We start from the raw sequence: 22,392 nt of genomic DNA on the forward strand, positions 1-22,392 counted from the left end.
CAACCATAACAGGTCAAAAGTGGCTGAATCAGGTAATGGTTCAACACTGGCTAGCCCACCTAACAGTAAGAATCAATAAAGATGAATAAGTTGTTTCTTTTATGCGTTGAGAATGGTACTGGACCCAAAAAGAAAAAGAGATGGTAGGTTGGCAAGGACTTTTTTCACCACCTTGGCCATTGCTTTGAGAATGGGCTTTGTCATTAACATGCAATTCTTTCTTAATTTTCAGGCCACAAATCAAAAGATCAAAGACAAGCCACTTCTTTCTATCTCCAGTTTTGTACAGGTAATGTTAATATGTTATCAAATTTCATTTTTGGCTCAAATTGTTGCATATTATGGTTGGGGGGGGGGGGTTGTTAAAACTGAATTTAGTCGATTAGTTACCAAAATCTATAAAGCAATTCATTGTAAGCTTAGGAAGCTTTGAACAATTGAGTTCACTCATGTTTGTCTTTCGAATCTAACACTATTTGTTTTCATTGTGTAGGTAAATTGTCATATTTAACAATTTACAACAGCTGGGCTTTTAGAACTTACTGTTAACTTTATCTGAAAAGCTAATAAAAAGGTGATTGTAATACAACACTAGATTTTAGTTCTTTTTCTAATTATACGAACTAATTTATCTTCTTTGAAGTAACCATGTAGGCATCGAGTGATGTCGCTAAAAAGGTTCTCAACGGTTACGCCAAACGACGTTGCTCACCCGATCAAATTAGCTTCTTATGATACGACAACAACAACCATACCCAGTATAAATCCCACCAATAGCAAAGCTGTTAGCAGGGTCTGGGGAGGGTGGGATGTAGGCAAACCGTACCTCCATCCCAAAAGATAAAGAGGTTGCTTCCAGAGAGACCCTCGGCTCGAAAGTAAATGGTGAATCAGTCCCATTTTGGTTAGGGATTAAAGCATCAATTATTTTTAATTGAACTTTTCTTTTTCTTTTTTTTTTCGCATTAAGCAGAAAATATTCTCTCTCAAATGTCAAGCTTACTGAATTGCTCTGAGCCAAAGTTTGAACTATATCATTTTGCAGAACTATAGATTGTGAAAGACCACTTAAAAACAGCAGCATGGGATGTTGTAGTTTGTTGAAACAGGTTAAAATGCCTAAATTCTTTTTTTCAATGAATTAACTGTAACACATACGCTATTTTTATCATTTTGGATGATAGCAACTGTACTACTATGTTTTTATCTTTTGGGATGAAGCAAGTTAAAATTTCTTTTACTGGTCATCTATGGCTGCTCTACAAATCAAATTATCTTATCAGTATGTCTAACATAAAAGGAACATAGTACCAACTTGGCCCGTAGCAACGCGCGGGTACGCCTACTTGTTACATTTAAACTATAAAATTGTCGTCAACTCTTTTTTTATCTTTTAAACTTTAATATAAAATGCACACCAAAATTTTATATAGCATCTATATATTTTATATGTTAAAATAAAATAAACCACCAATCTATTAACCTATCAGGTCGACCCGTAGGTGGTCCGGTGGTCCGTTTTAGTTAAACTTGGTTGCAGGTTCGGCCTGAAACCGACCAAACCATTTAAAACTAAACCTTATGTCCAACTGAGCGTTGTATCGGCCATAATTGACAAAATAAGAGCTTATATCAATCACCAAAAGATAACAAAAACACATCATGAACAGAATCCAAATCCTTCATAACAATAGAAGAACTTTAAACGTTATTTGAACAAAACAGAACAAGCAAGTTCCATTTCAATAACAGTATAATAGCAAAACTCCCAAATCATCAAGAATTGAGCACCAGTATAAGCAAGTTGAATAAACTAATACCGTTTTAAGTTTCAATTATTACCAACATCTCTTGTCAACTTTCAGCATGAGCAAAAAGAAAGCGAATATAAAATCGAAGCAGCTTCCAAAATATGTTTACTCTTTTTACTTTTCTTTCAAACATGCTCGTCGGGGGTTTCGAGCAGTCTATCATAACCATCATGTTGTTCCTTGACAGCATGTTCCTTGTCAGCAGTCTTCTCAACAGGAATGCACTTCAAAACAGCGGCAATTGGCATGCTCACCAATCCAATCACAATGCTTAACGACCATAGTTGCCAGTCTAGAGGCACGGTGCTTGCAAAAGTGCCAAGAAACTCAACTATGATTACTTGAAACACAACCGTTGCAACCATGACACCCATGAAGATCCAACTGCTGAACATGCCACGAAATATGTTTATCCTGTCAATGTCACGGCTGTTTATTTCATTAAAAACCTGCAAAAATAGATACATGTTCACTAAAACATTCGAGTATGTAGGATGTAAAAGGAGCAAACATATATGAAAGAGCCATGTTCGTGTTCCTTCTTTTAGCTTTAACCGGAAAAAAATCAAACACAAGCATTTAAACGAACAGGGTTTTCTTGTTCGTGTCAGTTCATGAAGAAAATTAGTGTGTTGCTATTCGTGTCCGTTTTCGTTTATTTGTTGATAGCATAAATTAACATAAACGAACGAACATAATGGAACATAGATGAATGAACATAAGTGAGCGAACACCAACTAAAAGTAAACATGAAAATCAATTTTTTGGGCCTAAAAGTCTAATAAAACTATATTAAGTTGTAATGGGCCTAAAAAATTTAAACGATTATATAAATGAAAGTGTATACTAATGAACATAAACGAACGGACATATAAACTTTCACGAACATAAATGAACGAGCGAGCCATATGTTCATGTTCATTAATTTAGCTAAATGAACAAAATTGTTTGTTCATATTAAATAAACGAACTTCCCATGTTCGTTGCAGACCTACATGTATGCGAAAATGACCAAAAAAAATGATTAAAAGTTGTGTAACGAACCTGACAGAACACAAAAGTGTTGAAAATGAAAGTATTCAGGATTGCGGTCGCATTCTCCCCATGTAACTTCAAAATCGGCTTCCCGGCAAAATTAAGAACAAACAGGACCGCCATTTGGTAGATACTTTGACCAATGATGTTCCGCCACATCGTCTTGGTAATGAAACTGTCGGTCCGCTTAACCGGAGGCCGTTTCATCAAACCATCATGTGGTGGTTCAGTAGCCAATGCTAGTGCTCCCAGAGTGTCCATGATCAGGTTGACCCACAGCAGTTGCACAGCCGTAAGCGGGGCCGACCCTGCGGTTTTAAAATAATGAAGTCAACATTTTAAAATGTTCCCATAAGTATATTGTTAAGACCAAGACCACAGTCAACAAACCTGTGATGCATGCAGAAACAAAGTTGATCATAAGAGCGACAATATTAACAGTCAACTGAAACTGCACAAACTTTTGGATATTAATATAGACCGCACGTCCCCACTTGGCGACTTTTACAATGGTCGAGAAATCATCATCCATCACAATAACATCAGCTTGTTCTTTTGCAACCTGCAATAATAGCACGCGATATATATTTTAAGATTTGGGTTTAAAGTACAAAAATGCCCCTATACAAACCTCGGTTCCTGCTATCCCCATTGCAAATCCAATATCCGATTCGTGCAAAGCCGGGGCATCATTTGTACCATCACCTGTAACTGCAACAACTTCCGACATGCCTCTTAGATGCTTTACAAGATCATACTTGTCTGTTGGTGATGATCTAGCCATTACCTGTACCATGGAAAAGCAATTACTTATGAGCGGGTTGTGTTCTGTCTCAAACGTGTCAAATCAAAAGCTTTAGCAAATTCATTTCAACCAATATTTAAAATTTACATGTCTACTCGTTATTTGGTTTGAAACCGAAATCGGAACTGGACCAAAACCAAAAACACGTATTAACCAATTAACCAAATATCCATAATAGTTTTTAAAGGAAATGTACTTCACAAGTTTTTTCACAACTGTATGTTTCAAAATCCCTAACTCCAAATTTTTTATACTAATATAATTAATCTTTTGTTATCATAACTTTAGTTAATTCAAATTTTGTTATTTAATTCAGTTTTATGTTACGCAGAATAACGGAGTTGTAATGCAATACCCGAATTCTAGGAGCAATTACGTTCAATTCTTCAGCAGTTTTGGTTCTAAATTCTGGGCCTTCAATGGCTAAACCATCGTCAGTAAGTATACCACATTCCTTTGCAATAGCTTTAGCTGTGTTAATATTATCACCAGTAACCATACGAACAGTTATACCGGCAGCCAAACAAGTCTCAACCGCCTCCTTAACCCCAGGTCTAAGTGGATCCTTAATACCCACAACCGCAATCAACGTATACCCACTTTCAGGTATGTCTTTTCCACCATCAAAACCGCCTTCAACATCCATATAAGCCAAACAAAGAGTCCTCAAAGCATCCCTTGCAAAGTCCTCAATAACATCATTAACAACTTCGGTTTTCTCTTTCGTTAATGGTACCGTTTCTCCACTTTCATCAATAACCTTGTCACATAATCCCAACACGATTTCAGACGCGCCTTTGCAAAACGCACGCGTTTGACCATTGGGGAGAGTGACAACTACCGACATTTTCTTCTTGGCAGAATTAAAAGGCTCCATTTTTACTATCTCAATCTCATTTCGTATGGCGTCAAAATCACCACCCATATCCAGCCCGTATTGTAATATTGCTGATTCTGTAGGAGTACCTAAAATACTAGTTTTTCCATCTTTGTCCTTGACAACCTCGGAGCCCGTGCATTCGAATATACCTTGTAACAGAACCGTTGACACACGTTCTGACAATTTGGATGATATAACATGACCTGCACTATCTCGAACGTCTTTTGTTTCACCCGATACCCATATTTTATCAACAACCATATGATTCGTGGTTAAAGTCCCGGTTTTATCGGTACATATGCAAGTTGATGAACCCATTGTTTCGCAAGCCGAAAGGTGTCTAACGAGTGCTTTATCATTCATCAACTTCTTCATTGCAAACGCAAGACTTAATGTAACCGCCAATGGTAATCCTTCAGGGACTGCAACTACTATAATAGTTACTGCGGTTGCAAAATAATCCAACATATTTAGAGCATCAGTTGATGACCAGCTAGAAAACTCGTTACGCATTGCTTTTTCAACAAGAAACCTCACGACCAACACGAGAAAAGTCAACACTGCAAACAATAACCCAATTTTACCAATGATGGTAGCAACACCGTTTAGCTTGACTTGTAATGGGGTCTCGTCTTCGCCTTCTTCACTTAACGTTTCCATTAACTGTCCCCACTCGGTTTTCATCCCAACAGCTGTAACAAGCATTTTAGCTGACCCGTCTTGCACTTTAGTACCAGCAAGTAGGAACGGTTTATTCTCGTCTATATGAACATAATCACTTTCACCCGTTAAGCTTGATTCATCAATTAACAAGTTGTATCCGGATATAAATATCCCATCAGCCGGTACTTGATCACCAATCGAGAGGTGCACAATATCTCCAACAACCAAATCATAAATTGATACCTTTTTTCTACACGCATCTCTCGTTACATGTGATGAAATTTTCTTTTTCTCTTTATCAAGATCTCTAAACTGTAACGATTGTTTGTAGTCACTCACAGCAGTAACAGTGACTACTAATAATATACTTAGTAAAATTCCCAGCCCGTCATATAGTCCATCAGGCCAGCCCTCAGTTGCGAGGCCCACACCGATTGAAACAATGGCGCAAACGATAAGGATGATGAGTGTCAGGTCATGAAGCGCATCCCATACGAACATTAAAAAGCTCTTGGAAGGTTTTTCTGTGTACTTGTTGACGCCATAAGTTTCTTGTCTGGTGGATATTTCACTTGATTTGACTCCTTCATTAATCGACACGTTTAGTGCTTGTGCTATTCCATCAGGCCCATTAAGGGCCCGCAAGGTTTTCATGTCGTAGTTGCGAACCATTGATGCAAGTTTATCTGGGTTTTTGCTGAATTCTGAGATGTTTACGTCACTTGGTTGGTGATGTTCACGAGCATTTCGATGCTGAATACCAGCTGTTGATATAGGATTTAAGCATGATTACTGAATGAAAAATGTATGTAGATGTTTAAGGATCAAATATGTTTGTGGTTTAAAACAGCATACCATCCATAAATCGCAACGCTGCCCTCATGGCAATAAAAGTAACACGGAGATCTTCCTGCCAAAGAAAAAAACAAAGTGATCAGAATATAACGTTGGGTGGGTTGGGTACTTTACTAGTTTACCCAAGGTCGGTGGGTTGGGTACTTTACCCAACCCACCCGACCCCATATTTTGTCACTTCCTAACAAAACTATATAATCAAGTGATGTGTTAGCGTTAATAGGCTCATTTTATGGTCTAAAATAAACTACTTTTGAAGTATGTTAGCATATGCACAGTTCAAACTTTGATGCTATATTGCATTCATGCATATTCTTTTCAATGTTAACAAGTGAATTACTTGTAAGACATTAGATAATTATTATTATGAACATTATTGTGTTAAACTGACAAAAAAGCTTGTTATAATCAATAACTATCAAAGCATCATCAATTTAGGACTAAATGAATAACTCACATCATAGGTCCCCATATTAAAGTTGTTTTCTTTGATATTAAAATTATCTGTCATCTAAAACCAGCATATACAAAATATATACAGCGACATGTTTAGCACAAACCAATTCTATGTAGAAAACTATTAGAACCACATAATATGCTAGTTAGAAAAATTAGAGGTAAACCGTTACATAATTGTTAAACTATCACAGTTAAAGCAAAAGGTATAAATATTTATGCGGTTCTTATAGTTTTTACTTAGAATTAATTTTATGTATTGAACATGCTATATGTATATATATTACCATAACTTCTTTGTGGTAAAGATACTGTAGGAGGAAAAACCAAAACACACGAAACCATGGAGGAAAGTAGCACCACACGTATACTATTTTATTAATAAATAGTGACACTAGACGATGTATATTCGTTTAAAGAAAAAATAAGGGCCCTGCTAGGGACACCGCCCCACCACCACCCTAGGCGTCGCGTATAGGCCTATACGTGACGTTTTAGAGTACGATTTGACGTCCTAGCCTGGCCTGTCATAAGGTTGTCGGATCGTACGGGCTATACGCCGCGTATAGCCCTATACGCGGCGTATTGACTTTTGTATATTTTTAGAGCCCGGCTCCCTCCCCTCCCTCTTAACCATTTCTTTTTTCCTTTATTTTTTTTTTCTTAACCCTCACCCTCTTCATTCAACCAACACCAACAACCATATATGTTTCCGGAGTCGGACGAGGAGATGCCAGACGGGTAACGGTCAGTCGGAGTTAAACCATGTATGTTCCCGGAGTCGGACGAGGAGATGCCAGACGGCGCTAACAGTCAGTCGGAGTTAAACCAGGTTTCGTTTTATCTTTATTTTTTACATGTTAGGACATAGTTGTAGATGTTAGGACAGAAATTTGGTGAATGGTTTACTTAAGAAATTTGTCTAGGCACCGACCGTTTTACGGTAACCCTAGTTCGCCGGGCCTCCTAAACTTAAAATAGATTTCCCGTATTGTTACCGTTAGCGCTAAAATTTTTACTATATTATTACTATTAAAATATTAACATTATTATTAAGATATTGTTGTTATGAAAATATTATTGTTAGTAAAATAAAATATTTATTAAAATAGTATTATTATTATTAAAATAATAATATTTAAATACTATTTAAATATAAATTATTATATTTTTATTATTATTAAAATAATTATAGTAAAATACTATTAAAATATTAATTATTATTATTTTTATTCTAAACATATAATTATTAGTATTAAAGCATTTAGTTTTCTATTATTATTAGTACTAAAATATTATTATTATTAGGTACCTGATGTACGACAGAGAGTCAGATGTCGGGGTTAGACGGCGACGCAAGACTTTCGGAGGTACGTTTGTATAGCGTATTGTATAATATAATATTATTATATTATATTATATTATGTTATATTTATGTTAGTGAGTTTTTCAAGAAAAGCCCACCAGTGTTGTCTTATTATGGTTTTTTTTCCTTTTTTTTATTTCTTTTCTTTTGTTATTATTAATGTTATTTATGATTATTATTAATAATATTTAATTATCAATAACATATTATTATTGGAAATTCGATAAAGGGCGTTTAGTAGCAGGACTTATTTGGGAAAATTGACAGTGCGAAACGAACTTTTAAATTATTGGCTGCTTTCATTATGGGCATCTTCAATCAGTTACAGTGGCTTACTTGGGAAAACTGGCATTTCCAAACGAACTTTCAATTTCTTGGCTGCTTTCGTTATTGACATCTCAAATCTGGCTCTTCGATTTATTCGAACTCCAACGGTCTTGACCGTCGGTCACCACTGACAATCGTAGTTGTGTTCACTCGAACACATATCAGTCGTCACTAAGCTTAGGCTTTTAGTTTTATTTTTAGTTGGGGGTATTCTAAGTTGTTCATGTTGCGTATATTAAAGAATTATCGGCTTTTATATATACGTATATATATATAGTAGATGTGTGGTATAAGAATTCATTGCGTCGAGATAACCAGCACCAGATCGAGACGCTAGTTTGATGAGTTTGAATCTCTCGGATCCGCTAACGGCAGCGAGAACTGGAGCCCCTACTTTGGACAGATAGGTGGAAATTCGGTCATTGCTCCAACATAACGAGCACCAGATTGAGATATTAGTTCGCACTTTGAACCGGTTGACACGTATGCAGACGTGGGTTTAGGTTCGGTGCTGACCCGGATATTAACACGTATGTTTACAGCATTCGTTGACACGTTTGCATAATACACAATAAAAGCACAAACTCAAACAACAATCCATACAATAGCAATTATGAATAGCGGGGAGGAAAGAAAGGGCGGTAGATGATAATGAGAAAAGGCGCCGCGTCTGGGCGGGCGGGCGGAATGGATGAGCGAAAGGTGTCATGCCATGGAGTGGGTAATATCCCGAGTATCATGTAAGACAACTAAATGCACCTCGAGGTGCTGCCGAGGAACTGAGGGGCCTTCTCGAGCACAGGATAGGTAATTGAGAGATAGAGCTAGCCTATTCGTTATGGGGAATCAATGCTCCGGGCCGAATAGAGCTTACCTACGGCACCTGGCTTTCTCCGGCGCATATTGTCTTTGTTATTTTTCTCTTCTTCTTGTTTGACTAGTCGTTGAAGAGAATTGCTATTGTATGGATTGTTGTTTGAGTTTGTGCTTTCATTGTGTATTATGCAAACGTGTTAATATCAGCGCCAGCACGAAGCCTAAATCCACGTCAGCATACGTGTCAACCGGTTCAGGTAGGTCCCGGCTAATATCTCAGTCTGGTGCTCGTTGAGCTGGAGCAATGACCGAATTTCCACTTATCTGTCCAAAGTATGGGCTCACGTTCTCGCTACCGTTAACGTATACCGTGGATCCGAGAGATTGAAACTCATCAAACTAGCGTCTCGATCTGGTGCTGGTTATCTCGACGCAATGAATTCTTATACCGCACATCTACTATATATACGTATATATAAAAGCCGATAATTCTTTAATATACGCAACATGAACAACTTAGAATACCCCCAACTAAAAATAAAACTAATAACAAGCCTAAGCTTAAGCTTAGTGACGACTGATATGTGTTCGAGTGAACACAACTACGGTTGTCAGTGGTGACCGGCGGTCAAGACCGTTGGAGTTTGAAGATATCGAAGAGGCGGATTTGAGGTGCCGATACCGAGAGCATCCAAGAAAGGGTTCGTTTGGCACTGTCAGTTTTTCCCAAGGTAATCACCGTAACTGATTCAAGATGTCCATAACGATAGCAGCCAATAAATTGAAGGGTCGTTTTGCAATGTCAATTTTCCCATATAAGGCCTGCTACCGAACACGCTTTGCCGAATTGTGAATAATAACATATTATTCATAATTAAAATAATATTAATAACAATTATTATAAATAACAAAAAAGAAGAAAAAAGAAAAGAAAAAAAAAACATAACAAGACAAGCGGGTGGGTTTTTCTAGAAAAGCTCCCTTATCGGCAGCGTATAGACCTTTCCGTGGCGTCTTTTTATGACTAAGACGCCACGTATAGGCCTATACGCGGCGTCTTAGTTGGATTACAACTTGCCCAGCAAAAGCTGGGCTAGGTTGTCAACTCGTACCTTAGACGCCACGTATAGGTCTATACGTGGCGTCTTGATGTTGCTGAATTATTGGAGGCCGGCTCCCCTCTTTTCCCTCCTTTCTTTTCTTTATTATAAATGTTGTGTTGGACACTCTGTATCATCGTTCAACGAAAAACAACACAAAATTTATACTATATATACCCAGAATGTCTTGGTTTAACCATTTATTTCCAGAGGAGGACCTGGGTTACTCCGCTAACGATCAGCCTGGCACGTCGTGGTTACCCGACTTGAACCAGGTTTCGTTATATATTTATTTAGTATGAATTTGGTAGTTTTTTTTTACTAACACATGCTGCATTACGTTTTGTTAGGAGTATGTCGGGTATGATACCCGGCCCGAACAGTTTTATGGTAACACTGGCTCACAGGGCTTGCCAAACTTGAACCAGGTTTCGTTATACAGTCTTTTTGTAAATATACGGTTATCTTATTATGATTTTAATATTCTTATTTATTATTAAAATATTATATTTTATATTATTATAGGTATTATATTATTATTATTATTAATTATTACCACTGGCACTGTTGTTTGAATTTCTAATTTATGTATGGTTGGAGTACTTTGTGTCGGATTACGGTAGGCAGCTTTCGTACCCGTCATCTGTCGTCTGGTCGGATTACGGAGGTCAGGCTACGTCATCGTACCAGCCACCAGTAGCAAATGATCCATTTTATGGAACCGAGTCTTCATCGCACCACGGACGAAATGATTATGCCGGGCCAAACCTAAATAACGAAGATGGGTACGATGACGACTACATACGCGAGGTGAAGGTTTCGTATAAAACAGATGCTGTAAGACACCGTGTGAGTTAATATTATTTGTTTGTATGTTATTTAATAAACGGCTTAAGAATTAGCGTAAAACTGTTTCAGATTTTTGAGAGCCGCGAGGAGCTGGAGAAATGGGTAAAAGTTAGAGGACGAGAGCATGGGTTTGTTGTTGTGGTCCAGCGGTCAAGGAAAAACGCCGTGGACCTTGCATGCAATCGTGGAGGCGAACCCAAAATAAAGGCAACAGTGAAACGTACCGGCAGCATAAAAAATGTTGTCCGTTTAAGATCCTGGGCAGATACGACTCGAGGGGTGCATGTTGGAGGGTTCAAGTGGTAAACGAGACTCACAACCACGATCCCGTTGAATTTGAGGATGGGTGTGTGTCTTTTAGAAAAATGAACACCGACCAGCTGGATATGGTTGAGAGTTTACACAAGGCCGGCGTGAAGCCGCAAGAAATCGAAGCAGCCCTCCGCGAAAAGTTTCCCGGTGTGCAACCTGTATTAAAAGATATATACAACCACACCGCCAAGATTAGGAGGGATGGGCTACTAGGCGACACCTCTATGAGGGTAGTTCAAAACACTTGTAGTTTTAATGTGTACTTGCCGTGCTTGTAATATTTAGCAAAGTTTTATTTCATCCAATGTAGGCATTGGAAAACTTTCTCGCAGGCAACGGTTTCACGTTCTATACCCGGGAGAGTGATACCGACGACAGGATGGAGGAAATTTCCTTCTGTCATAGTAAGTCGCATAAGATGTGGCGTGCGTTCCCCGAGGTGCTGATGGTTGACACGACGTACAACACCAACATGTACGACTGGCCGTTGGTTCAGTTTATCGGTGTGACCTCAACATCACAGTCGTTTTGTATCGCTGCCGCGTTTGTGATCAGGGAACGACAGAGGAACTTCGGCTGGGCTCTGGAGAAACTTAAACAAATGCTCTACGACTGCATGAAGCCACGCGTGATCCTGACTGATGCGGACCAGGCCCTCATGAACGCATGCGACGTGGTCTTCCCTAATGCCACCAAAAATTTATGCAGGTGGCACATATCCGAGAATATAAGGAGAAAATTTAAGGGCCTATATAGCACGGAAATGGGGACGGACTTTGCGTACTGGTGGAAGGTCCTGTATCAGTCGCCGACGATTCAGGAGTACGACCACCGTCGCCTCAACATGGAGAGTCATTTGATACGGGACGATAGAGCCGGTGAGTCCTTCGTATCACCTGACAGTTTTTAATAGCCTAAACATACGTGTTAATAACGTTTCCTTTTATTTTTCAGAGGTCTGGCAATACATTCGCAAGAGCTGGCTGGATCCATACAAACACAAGTTTGTAGCCCGCTGGATCGACGAACGCCGAAACTACGGCGAAACTATGACGAACTGAGTTGAGAGCCAGCACGCAAATCTGAAAAGGTACCTCAATGGAAGCAACAACTCACTCGACACAATTGCCAGGCAAATCCTTAAAATGGTCAACTCGCAGATGAAAGAAATCGGTAAATCTTTTAAAGCCTCCCGTTCGAAGGTCATGGAAGGACATCGACAGCACGTCTGGTTGAAGAAGCTAATAAACAAGGTGTCGATTCACGCTCTGGGTCTACTTGTGAACGAGTATGGGTTGATACACAAGATGCGTGACGGCGGCGCTTCATGCGACCACCATTTGTATTCGTCTTCGGAGCTACCATGTGCCTGTCGGATTGAGGGATACATAGTTAACGACACGTGTATCCAAATAGAGGATGTTGACCTGTTCTGGAGGCGGCTTAATTTTGATCCAGCCTGTCCGCCGAACGAAGAGCCAGACTACACAGCAGGTCTACGGGACATCACAGATACGCTATCGTCTATAGATGACCCTAATCAAAAGAAAAGTTTTTTCGCCAGGCTCTTGTCTGCTATTCCAGGGAGATCTAAAAAGGAGCCAGAAAAAAGAGAAGATCCTCGGGGGCGTCCCAAAATACCAGATCCCCCAAGGCACAGCGCATACACCCCCGCTCCAGATCTCCCCAGACACAGCTCCTACAACCCATCCTCGTCACAGGGCCCAGCCAAGAAAACCCCACCCCATCCCCGCTGAATCGTTCGTTGTCCCAGTCAGCGTCGCGGTTTAAAACTCCTCGTGGACGACCTACGGGAGCTCACCTCGGGTTTTCTTTGATGGTTTCGCCTGCGCAAGTACCGGCGATAGAAACGTTTAGGAGCGTCATTCCTAGCTGGGCCCAGCCGTTCGTCGCAGACATCAAAAACGTACACCCAGACGGTAACTACGGTTTTCGATCAATTGCAGTGGGTTTGGGGATACATGAGAAAGTTTGGCCGGATATTAGGCAGGCGATGCAGAACAAGCTGGAAACGAACGAAGGGTGGTGGAGGGTGATGTTCAACAAAGAGGATGACAGATTGTACGGCTGGGTTCATTCCAGCATTCCGTACTACAACACGGTCAAACCGGCGCCGCCGAGTCGTTGTTTCAGCTTACCCGGTCACGGGCATGTGGCTGCTTAGACATACGCGTGTGTGTTAGTCAACCTAGTTGGCAATCAGACCGAATCTTACTTCCCATTGAGAATCGGTCCTGACTTGGTTCCGGATCCACAGGTTATAGGCATCGCTAACTGGGGAGGTGATCACTGGATATATATAAACCTGGTAGGTTCCCAATGCCTAGGCCAAACCCTAATTGGGAAAGAAGCGCCGTACCGGCAGCGCTCGAATGGAAAACACGGTTCGGACAACGTTTGAAGGAGTACGAAGACATACGCCAGGGTTGGCGAAGGGAATCCTCTAACGTAGATCTACACAACTTATAGAAGACATTGTATCAATGGACAAAAAGTCTATAATAATAATAATAAATAATAAATAACAATAATTTTAATAATAATAAATAACAATAATTAAATGACAAACTAATATTAATATAAATAACTAAATAATATAAAAAAATAATAAAAATAATAATAATAACAATAACAATAATAATAATAATAATAAATAATAAATAATAATAACTAAATAACAAATTAATATTAATATTAATAACTAATAAATAATAAATACTAATAAATAATGATAATTAAATAAAAAATATAGGGCTAAGACGCCACGTATAGTATCAATGGATAAAAAAGTCTATAATAATAAATAATAAATAATAAATAATAAATACCAATAATTAAATAACAAACTAATATTAACATTAATAACTAAATAATATAAAAAAATAATAAAAATAATAATGATAATAATAAATAATAATAACTAAATAACAAATTAATATTAATAACTAATAAATAATAAATACTAATAAATAATGAGAATTAAATAAAAATAATAGGCCTAAGACGCAACGTATAGTCCTATACGTGGCGTCTAGGACCCCTTATATCAGCAGACGTCTGCTCAACTACCAGACTTAGGCCTAAGATGCCACGTATAGGCCTATACGTGGCGTCTAGGACCCCTTATTATCAGCAGACGCCTGCTCAGACGCACACTTTCAAATTTCAAAACTCCCGCGCGAACAATCGAGCATCCACACACGAGCCTATATCGGACGGCGACCGGAATACCAAACGAGCCGACGAGATTTCACCCGACACCGACACCGACACGATATGGAGGTAATTTTTTAATATTATATTAGTGATGATGATTAGGTTAACATGATGATTAATATGTGTTGTTGATGATGTGATGATGTTGATTATGTTGTTTGGATGGATAAAACTATCGGCCGGAGTCCGGCCGTAAAATGGCTGGAGTCGGCCGTCGGTTTACCTGGACTGTCAGACGCGGCGTATAGCTCTATACGCCACGTCTGATATATTTTTTTTTCTGTTTATTTTTATTAATAATAATAATATTATTAATATTAATATTATTATTAATATTATTATAAATTTTATTATTAATATTTATTACTAGTATTTATTATTATTATTAATGTTTTTATTATAATTATTATTATTTGTTATAAATATTATTAATAATATTTATTATTTGTATTTATTGTTATTATTAATATTTTTATTATAATTATTATTATTACTTGTTGTAATTATTATTATTAATATTTATTATTACTATTTATTATTATTATTGTAATTGTTATTGTTTTAATTATTATTATTTTTTATTATTATAGTTTGTGGACGACGAGATTGAGCACAAGCTCGAGCAGCTCGGGCAGGGCGAGGGGCGGGGCCGCGGGGCCCAGGGCCAGGGGCGAGGCCGCGGCCGCGGACCCCCCGAGGGCAACAACGTGTTGCTCACCTACCCTCATGTGCAGTTCGCTAAGGGTTCGGACGCCCACACACGATACATTCGCCTACGCTAGATGCACCCGTCTCCCAGCACGATTATTTCCTGGTCGTTTTTGGAGTCCTATGACGCGCACTAGCGGGCGGCTGAGTACATTGGACAGGATACGCCCTGGAGCCGATGCTTCAATATGTCATTATCAGCTCACCGGGAGCTGACACTGGAGGTTTACTCCACGACACGCGTTACGTAAGTTTACTCCACATTGTTATGTTTTTAATATAATATAATATAATATAATATAATATAATATTTATATTATATTATATTATATTATATTATATTATATTATATTATATTATATTATATTATATTATATTATTGCAGGCCCCGCGCGCCTGGTACGCCAGAGATTGAGATGAGGGTGCCAGACGCCGATACGACACAGTCGGAGATTTACTTCCGCATGTTCGAGCATGACGTCCATCTCTCGATAGAGGAGTTCGCGGTTGCTCTGGGCTTATACACCGCGCAGGAGGTACGCAGCCCGATATATACGGAGAGCATCCACCAGATGCCGGAGGACGAGCTGCGGGTATGGTGGCGGGCCATCAGCGATCACGACTTCGGGGATAGGACCTTGGGCACCAGTTCCAAGGTCTCATCTATTAGGGACCCGCTGCACAGGTACGTTCATAAAATGTATTCTATTGTTTAGTATAACGTAATATATATTAATAATATAATATATATTATAATATAATATAATATAACATTATATTATTATTATTGTTAATAAATTATATTATCTTATATTACACAGGTACCTTCACAGGCTGATTGCGATGTCCATTGCGGGTCGCAATCAGGGCGCGGATCACTGCAGCCTACGCGACCTGTTTTTTTGAGGTGTGTTGACTCACAGGCACTGCAACCTCGCTAGGGGGTTTGCAGACTATTTTGTCGCCTACCAGTTCAGGCAGGGACGAGGGTCCTTGATGGGTGGCGGGTACGTCACCCAGCTTGCGATATCTCTGGGCCATGGAGACTTGGTGGACGGCCTGCGTATCACTCCGACCCCTCCCTGCCCGCTGAACCGCCAGTGTTGCGGCGGCATGCACATTGTGCGTTCGTTCCCCGCGCCCCAGGGACCGACTGGTGGCCTGGGCTGGGCACGTGCGCCTTATGTCTCGGTGCCTTTAGTCGAGCCTCCCCCGATCGCGGCACCGGAGGTGGAGCTTGTCCATGAGCCTATCTACGCGGGGGAGGGGGCCGGCGGGGATCCTGACGACGGTGGTGCCGGACGTGAGGATCCGGGTGCATCTCAGGTACGTTTTAATATATTATCGTTTCTTTTAATTCGACTTCGTATTAAACGTATTTCTGTGGTTTTGTTGTTAGGGGCCAACGCAACACGTTCCACACACATATCGCGCGGTGCGTCTGGGTCCCGCCACCGACGCTAGGTTGGAGGCCCTAGAGTTGGAGATGAGGCGGATGTCGCGCCAGACGGACTGGCGGATGAGCCAGATGTCGCGCCAGATCGACTGGCTTGTTGCCAGTCGGGTAGCGGAGCTGTCTGGACAGCAATACACCGTGCCACCGCCACTACCACCGCCACCACCCCCAGTTTTGACCACGAGGTGAGCACGTCTGGCGTGAGACGCGGACGGGGCGACGACGTGGATGCCCCGGACGGTTCGAGGCCGAGGCGCAGGGGAGAGGACGACGCCGACGTTGGCGACGCGTTCGGGGAGCTCGTGGGCCACGACGATGACATGGGCATGGACATGGGGGACTTCACGTAGATTTTATGTTTTAGTTGTATTTTATTTTATTTGTACAGATTTAACAATGATTTTTGATATATATATATATATATATATATATATATGTTAACTGTTTTTCACCGAAAGGATATTAAATAATAAATAAATAATTAATTAATTAATATATAATAATAATAATAACAAAATAACAAAGAAAAAAAAATAAAAAAAAACATAATAAGACAAAATTGGTTGGATTTTCTAGGAACACCGGCCTAAACGCCGCGTATAGACCTATACGTGACGTATAAGCCGGTGTTTTAGCAATTGAGCGGTGTCCCTAAAAAACCAGAAAACTAATTATTTAGTCCTGCCACGCCGTACTAATGGGACAATTAGTGGGGCCCATCTTTGGGTGGGATGAAAGTTCGAAGAAATTTCCTTGTTATCCAGATATATGTCTGCATCTAAAACTGTTTTCCAAAATCTAGGCATAATTGCTAAAATACCCTTGAAGTTTGTAGACATCCTCAATCTAAGCCTTAACTGCTATCTTTTAATAGTTAAAGCTACTTTTGAGAGTTGGGACCATGGTATCACGTTCACTTTACTTTAGACATATACCAATCATGGGAAGTTGTAACATATCATATCACCTTTATTGTTGTTAGACTTATGAGGGGGAAAACGCGTCTTACTAAAGTGGAAGCAAATTCAGATAAGAAACTAATAACTTTAAAAGCAAGTTAACTTGATACAACTCAAAACCGATTAAGACAGATTTAGTTTACTGTTCACCGCTATATTTGTTTCTATAGCGGATAGTTGTCTAATTAGGACAAGTTCAACATTAGTTTTATAAAAGCAACATATTTTAATTCAACGTATAATTTTACTACATTGAAATGAATTTAGCAAGCAAACAAAATTATCTAAATCAACCCCATTTCTTAAAAGAAAATAAAAATCAAATCAAAATATAGCTATCATAGATGGTTAGGCATTTAGACAATCTCTTTGGTAAGATTCTCTAAATAAAAGTCATCAAGTGTGTCAACATGATAATCACAAATTAAGCATCCCATAAGACACGTATTGTATTGTGTGAAGGTGTTGATTTGTCAATAACCGTAAAGATGAAGGTTGACCCTTTCGACAAATACAAGGGTCGCCACCTTTCTATTTCTGGAAGATTGCAAGGTCTGGCCTGTTGCACGTATTGGACGGCGTATAAATCTATAGGCTAGACCCGGCACCACCTACAAATGGACTATTTTGGATTAACCTTTGAAAGAACCTAACTTAAATGTTAATAAAAACAAGTTTTTATTCTTTGTAAGGCAAGGATTTGACAACGTAAAAAGAAATTGTTTGTTCTAACACCTTGATACCACAATGCAAAAGGTCCTTTGATGTTAAAAATACAAGTATGTATATAGATTTTACATCTAATGCAACGCTAATTTACCTTAGAATTTATTCATTCACATGTCAGTGGAGACTTAACGCCTCACACTACAAAAGTCTTGGTCTCTAATCACTTTATCCTACAACCCTAAGCAATCAAAACGACGTGATGGCTAAGAAAGTGAGGAGAAATACTATTTGCCTCAATAACGTTGAATGAATTGTATATGTGTATTGCATGGCAGAAGCAGTGTCGATGGTGATACTTGTAACTGTAACGATAAAAAGAGATGTAGATTTTATGTTTATATTTAAAATATATAAAGTCCTATTGTAAAATATATTAAGGTTTAGTATAAATTTGAATATGTTGTTTAACATATTTATATTTATTTATGCTCGATATAAGCTTTATTATGGTTAGGAAGTAGATTTTTAAGTTGTAACTTATGACAACAAATGTATAATTTAAACGCCAACTCAAGCAATATATGAAATAGTGCATATGGTTGCATACTTGCATAATCATGACTGAAACAAGTGCATGACGTAGATACACCGGGTGTTCTACCGTTAATATTCTTTTGAGAATCTTTTATTACATCCTGTTCCCCAAAAGTTTGTGAGAAGAGTTTGTAAATTATAGGATGGAGAGCGAAAACTATAATGATTAAAGTACACAAAAATATTATTTAAATATAGTGTTTTTTAGTATAATTATAGAAATAAGGATAGAGAATCGGTTGAGAATGCCATTAACAAACTCCAACATGTTCATGTACTAAAAGCGTACTTTTCTTATTTAATCTATATTATTTATAGAAATCGAGAACAACGGGTGGTGCCGCCCATTACCTTCCTCTCAGGGTTTGCGCATTGATGGGTGCATATTTTTCAAATCAAGTTTTAAAATTTGATGCTTTTTGAATAGTAACGTGGGATTCGTAAAAATGAAAATCGAAAATTACATTTTTTATTTGTATTTATATTTTAACTCTCATAATAAAAGAATTCGATCCAATGACTTTATTTGACAAAAGGTTGGATATATAAAATATAAAATAAATATTAATAAAACAAATTGTAACAAGGCAACCTTGGTACCCACGATTATGAGGAAATACCAAGGGGAGTGTGTATGTCGTTTACCGAATAAACGTGTCACTCCTCTAGTATACACTTAATGCACCTCAACTTCTATCAATCTTAATATGCCATTTCAACTCTTAACTGTCCTAAAACAACTTAATCACATACAACACCCCTCTCAACTACTTGGTTTTGTTGTGTTTATGAAACTTACAGCTCCAAAAAAAATGTAAATAGCTATCCACAAAACGGCCCCAAAATGAGGACAGTTTTAAAAATATTAAAATCGCTAAACCGGAAAAAATTATTTTAGGTAAATATTTGATGGCAAAATATTTGGGTCGTAAAAAATGAGTAACTACTAGCTACTATGATTTCAGTCATATCTAATTCTAAACAAGATTATTAAGATTCAAACCGAAAATATTGAATTGAAAGTTGAAAACAAAATCTTCGTCTTTATCAAACGCAATAAATTCTACCAAAAGTTAGCAACAAATTTTATTATCTTCATCATCATATTTTGACTTTAACATACCAGCCAAATTAATCAACCAATTATTATAAATTATATTAAACCAAAACGCAAGAAAATAACTGCGCGTAAATTCAAAATCCGTTATGTTAATTATTATTATTATTATTATTATTATTATTATTATTATTATTATTATTATTTCAATCTAAAAAGTTAAAGATATTGCACAGAATTAGGTAATTAATGGCTGACAGTACATATTCGAAACCGTCGTGTTCCATTTTCACCGAATCGACGAGGAAGAAGCAAAATATTAAGCAATAACAGTAGGAATCGAAGTGAAGTGAAGTGAAGTGAAGTGAAGTGAAGGAATATTCGCACCTTGATTTTGGAAAGCCGGTTCTGGTTAACAGACCGGTTGTCGAGGTCGGCCACATGACGGAACCGCCGGCGGTGGTTTTTGACGAGGGAGACGGCGTCACGCCACTTCTTCAAAGCCGCTTCCGACGGATGCTTCGCCGGAACATCAAAATCCTTCAGCAGCTCATCCATTTTCCTTTCTCGCGGGAGGTGTGCTCTGCTGAACCTGTTCCGTTTTTATAGTCACATGACGGTCTGTCAAATGCTAGAAAATTGGGCCTGGTGAAAGTGTGAAATTGTTTGGTGTGTTATAATATTGGGCCCACGTGCTTGTTTTTAAATTTCTTTTTATTTCCTCCATAAACCTTATCTGATGCAATTTATTTTTCAGAAAAATAGCGAATTGACCTTTACTTTATTTAATTTTTTTAACGGACCCTCGATCATCTTCTTACAATTCTCAAAAGGAAACCATCATATGTGAGAAACCACTGGTCTAACTCGGTTTCTAAAATCACTTTGTTAATTAAAGTTTTTAAGGATCTCATCACAACCACTTAAGTCAGGACTTATTGGCTTTTACATTGGCTAATGCATGGAGAATTAATTGGTGTGTGTATATATCCTTATTTCAAAATTAAGACGGTATTATGTGTGTGTACACTAGAGAGAGAGAGAGAAAAAAAATTTGAGATAATTGGGTTTATGGTGTAGGAATAAATATATTGATGAGAAAATTAATGTTTGTGTCCCCAAAATAATTTTTGAACTGGTTGAGTCCCCGTGGTTTCAGGAATGAGACACAATGAGTCCCCAAAATAATTTTTGAACTGGTTGAGTCCCCGTGGTTTCAGAAACAAACAATTTGAGTCCCTGTGGTTTTAAAAACGAACAATTTGAGTCCTCGTGGTTTCAGTAAAATAAAAGTTTATCCAGAAAGTTAAGTAGCGGTAGGGACTCAAATGGTTCGTTTCTGAAACCACGGGGACTCAACCAGTTCAAAAAAATTTTCAGGGACTCATTGTGCCTCCGCCTTAAAACCATAGAGACGCAAACAATAATTTTCTCTATATTGATATATATATATATATATATATATATATATATATATGTATATATGTGTGTGTGTGTGTGGCCATTATTATTATTTATATAATATGGATTAATCTATAAAATAGTAATCAAGTTTTAGAATTATTTCAATCAAATCACTGATATAATAATTTGTTTCAATCAAGTCCCTAAACTTTTAAAATTGTTCAAATCCTAAGTATTTTACTTAAATGACAGGTTATTGGTACAAATAATATGCTAGCGGATCCGATGACTAAAGGTCTCCCACTTAAAGTTTTTGAAGAACATAGTATAAGTGGCCATTATTATTTATATAATATAGATTAATCTATAAAATAGTAATCAAGTTTTAGAATTGTTTCAATCAAATCACTGATATAATAATTTATTTCAATCAAGTCCCTAAACTTTTAAAATTGTTTCAATCCTAGGTATTTTACTTAAATGACAGGTTATTGGTACAAATAATATGCTAGCGGGATCCAATAACTAAAGGTCTCCCACTTAAAGTTTTTGAAGAACATGTTTCTAATATGGGATTTACTGAAGACCTTATTTAATTGTATATTGTACTTGTTTACATTTTATTTAATAAATTTCCACAGTTTTGATTTTGTATGTCTTTTAATATGTTCTGCATGCGTAATGACATATAAACAAATTAGTGTATAAATCAAATATTTGAAGGGCTTACATGTAAATTTTGATCATAACTACTTATGTTTTAAACAAGGACTGCAGTATGATTAACGGGGGTCTTGAGCTGATATTCAATTAAATGACTGTATTTTTCTGCTCCAGTTTGAGTTTAAAGCTAAAATGAGTGTTACAATATATAGACTAATCTACTGCTTATAATAAATGATTATTCGGCCAAGTGGGAGAATTTAAGAATACACACACACACACACACACATAGGATCAGGATCATGTGAGAACTTTTTGTGAATTGAGAACTATGAGAACCATTTTAGACAACAAAAAACCCAAAAATATA

At 37.9% G+C, this 22,392-nt stretch overlaps 1 protein-coding gene across 1 annotated transcript; it reads right to left on the reverse strand.

The window, feature by feature from the left end:
• Positions 1–1,629: 1,629 nt before the first annotated feature.
• Positions 1,630–20,541, reverse strand: LOC143565585 (calcium-transporting ATPase 4, plasma membrane-type-like). Its single transcript, XM_077052522.1, has 7 exons — positions 20,343–20,541; positions 6,050–6,104; positions 4,007–5,958; positions 3,478–3,633; positions 3,237–3,408; positions 2,856–3,154; positions 1,630–2,260 (listed from the first exon to the last, which is right to left on the reverse strand). The coding sequence occupies exons 1-7, from the start codon at positions 20,511–20,513 to the stop codon at positions 1,937–1,939; spliced, it is 3,129 nt and encodes a 1,042-aa protein (XP_076908637.1). The 5' UTR covers positions 20,514–20,541; the 3' UTR covers positions 1,630–1,936.
• Positions 20,542–22,392: the final 1,851 nt, after the last annotated feature.

This window comes from Bidens hawaiensis, unplaced genomic scaffold (genome assembly GCF_021521415.1).
Source record: "Bidens hawaiensis isolate Kalapana, Puna unplaced genomic scaffold, B.hawaiensis_p1.1 tig00001206_1, whole genome shotgun sequence".
NCBI lineage: Eukaryota > Viridiplantae > Streptophyta > Magnoliopsida > Asterales > Asteraceae > Bidens > Bidens hawaiensis.

Excerpts from the sequence above, each read along its gene's own strand:
- LOC143565585 (XM_077052522.1), bottom strand. The coding sequence starts at position 20,513 with ATGGATGAGCTGCTGAAGGATTTTGATGTTCCGGCGAAGCATCCGTCG. Across the intron at positions 6,105-20,342 it reads ACCGGCTTTCCAAAATCAAG|GAAGATCTCCGTGTTACTTT; the intron begins GTGCGAATATTC and ends TTTCTTTGGCAG. Across the intron at positions 2,261-2,855 it reads ACACTTTTGTGTTCTGTCAG|GTTTTTAATGAAATAAACAG; the intron begins GTTCGTTACACA and ends CTATTTTTGCAG.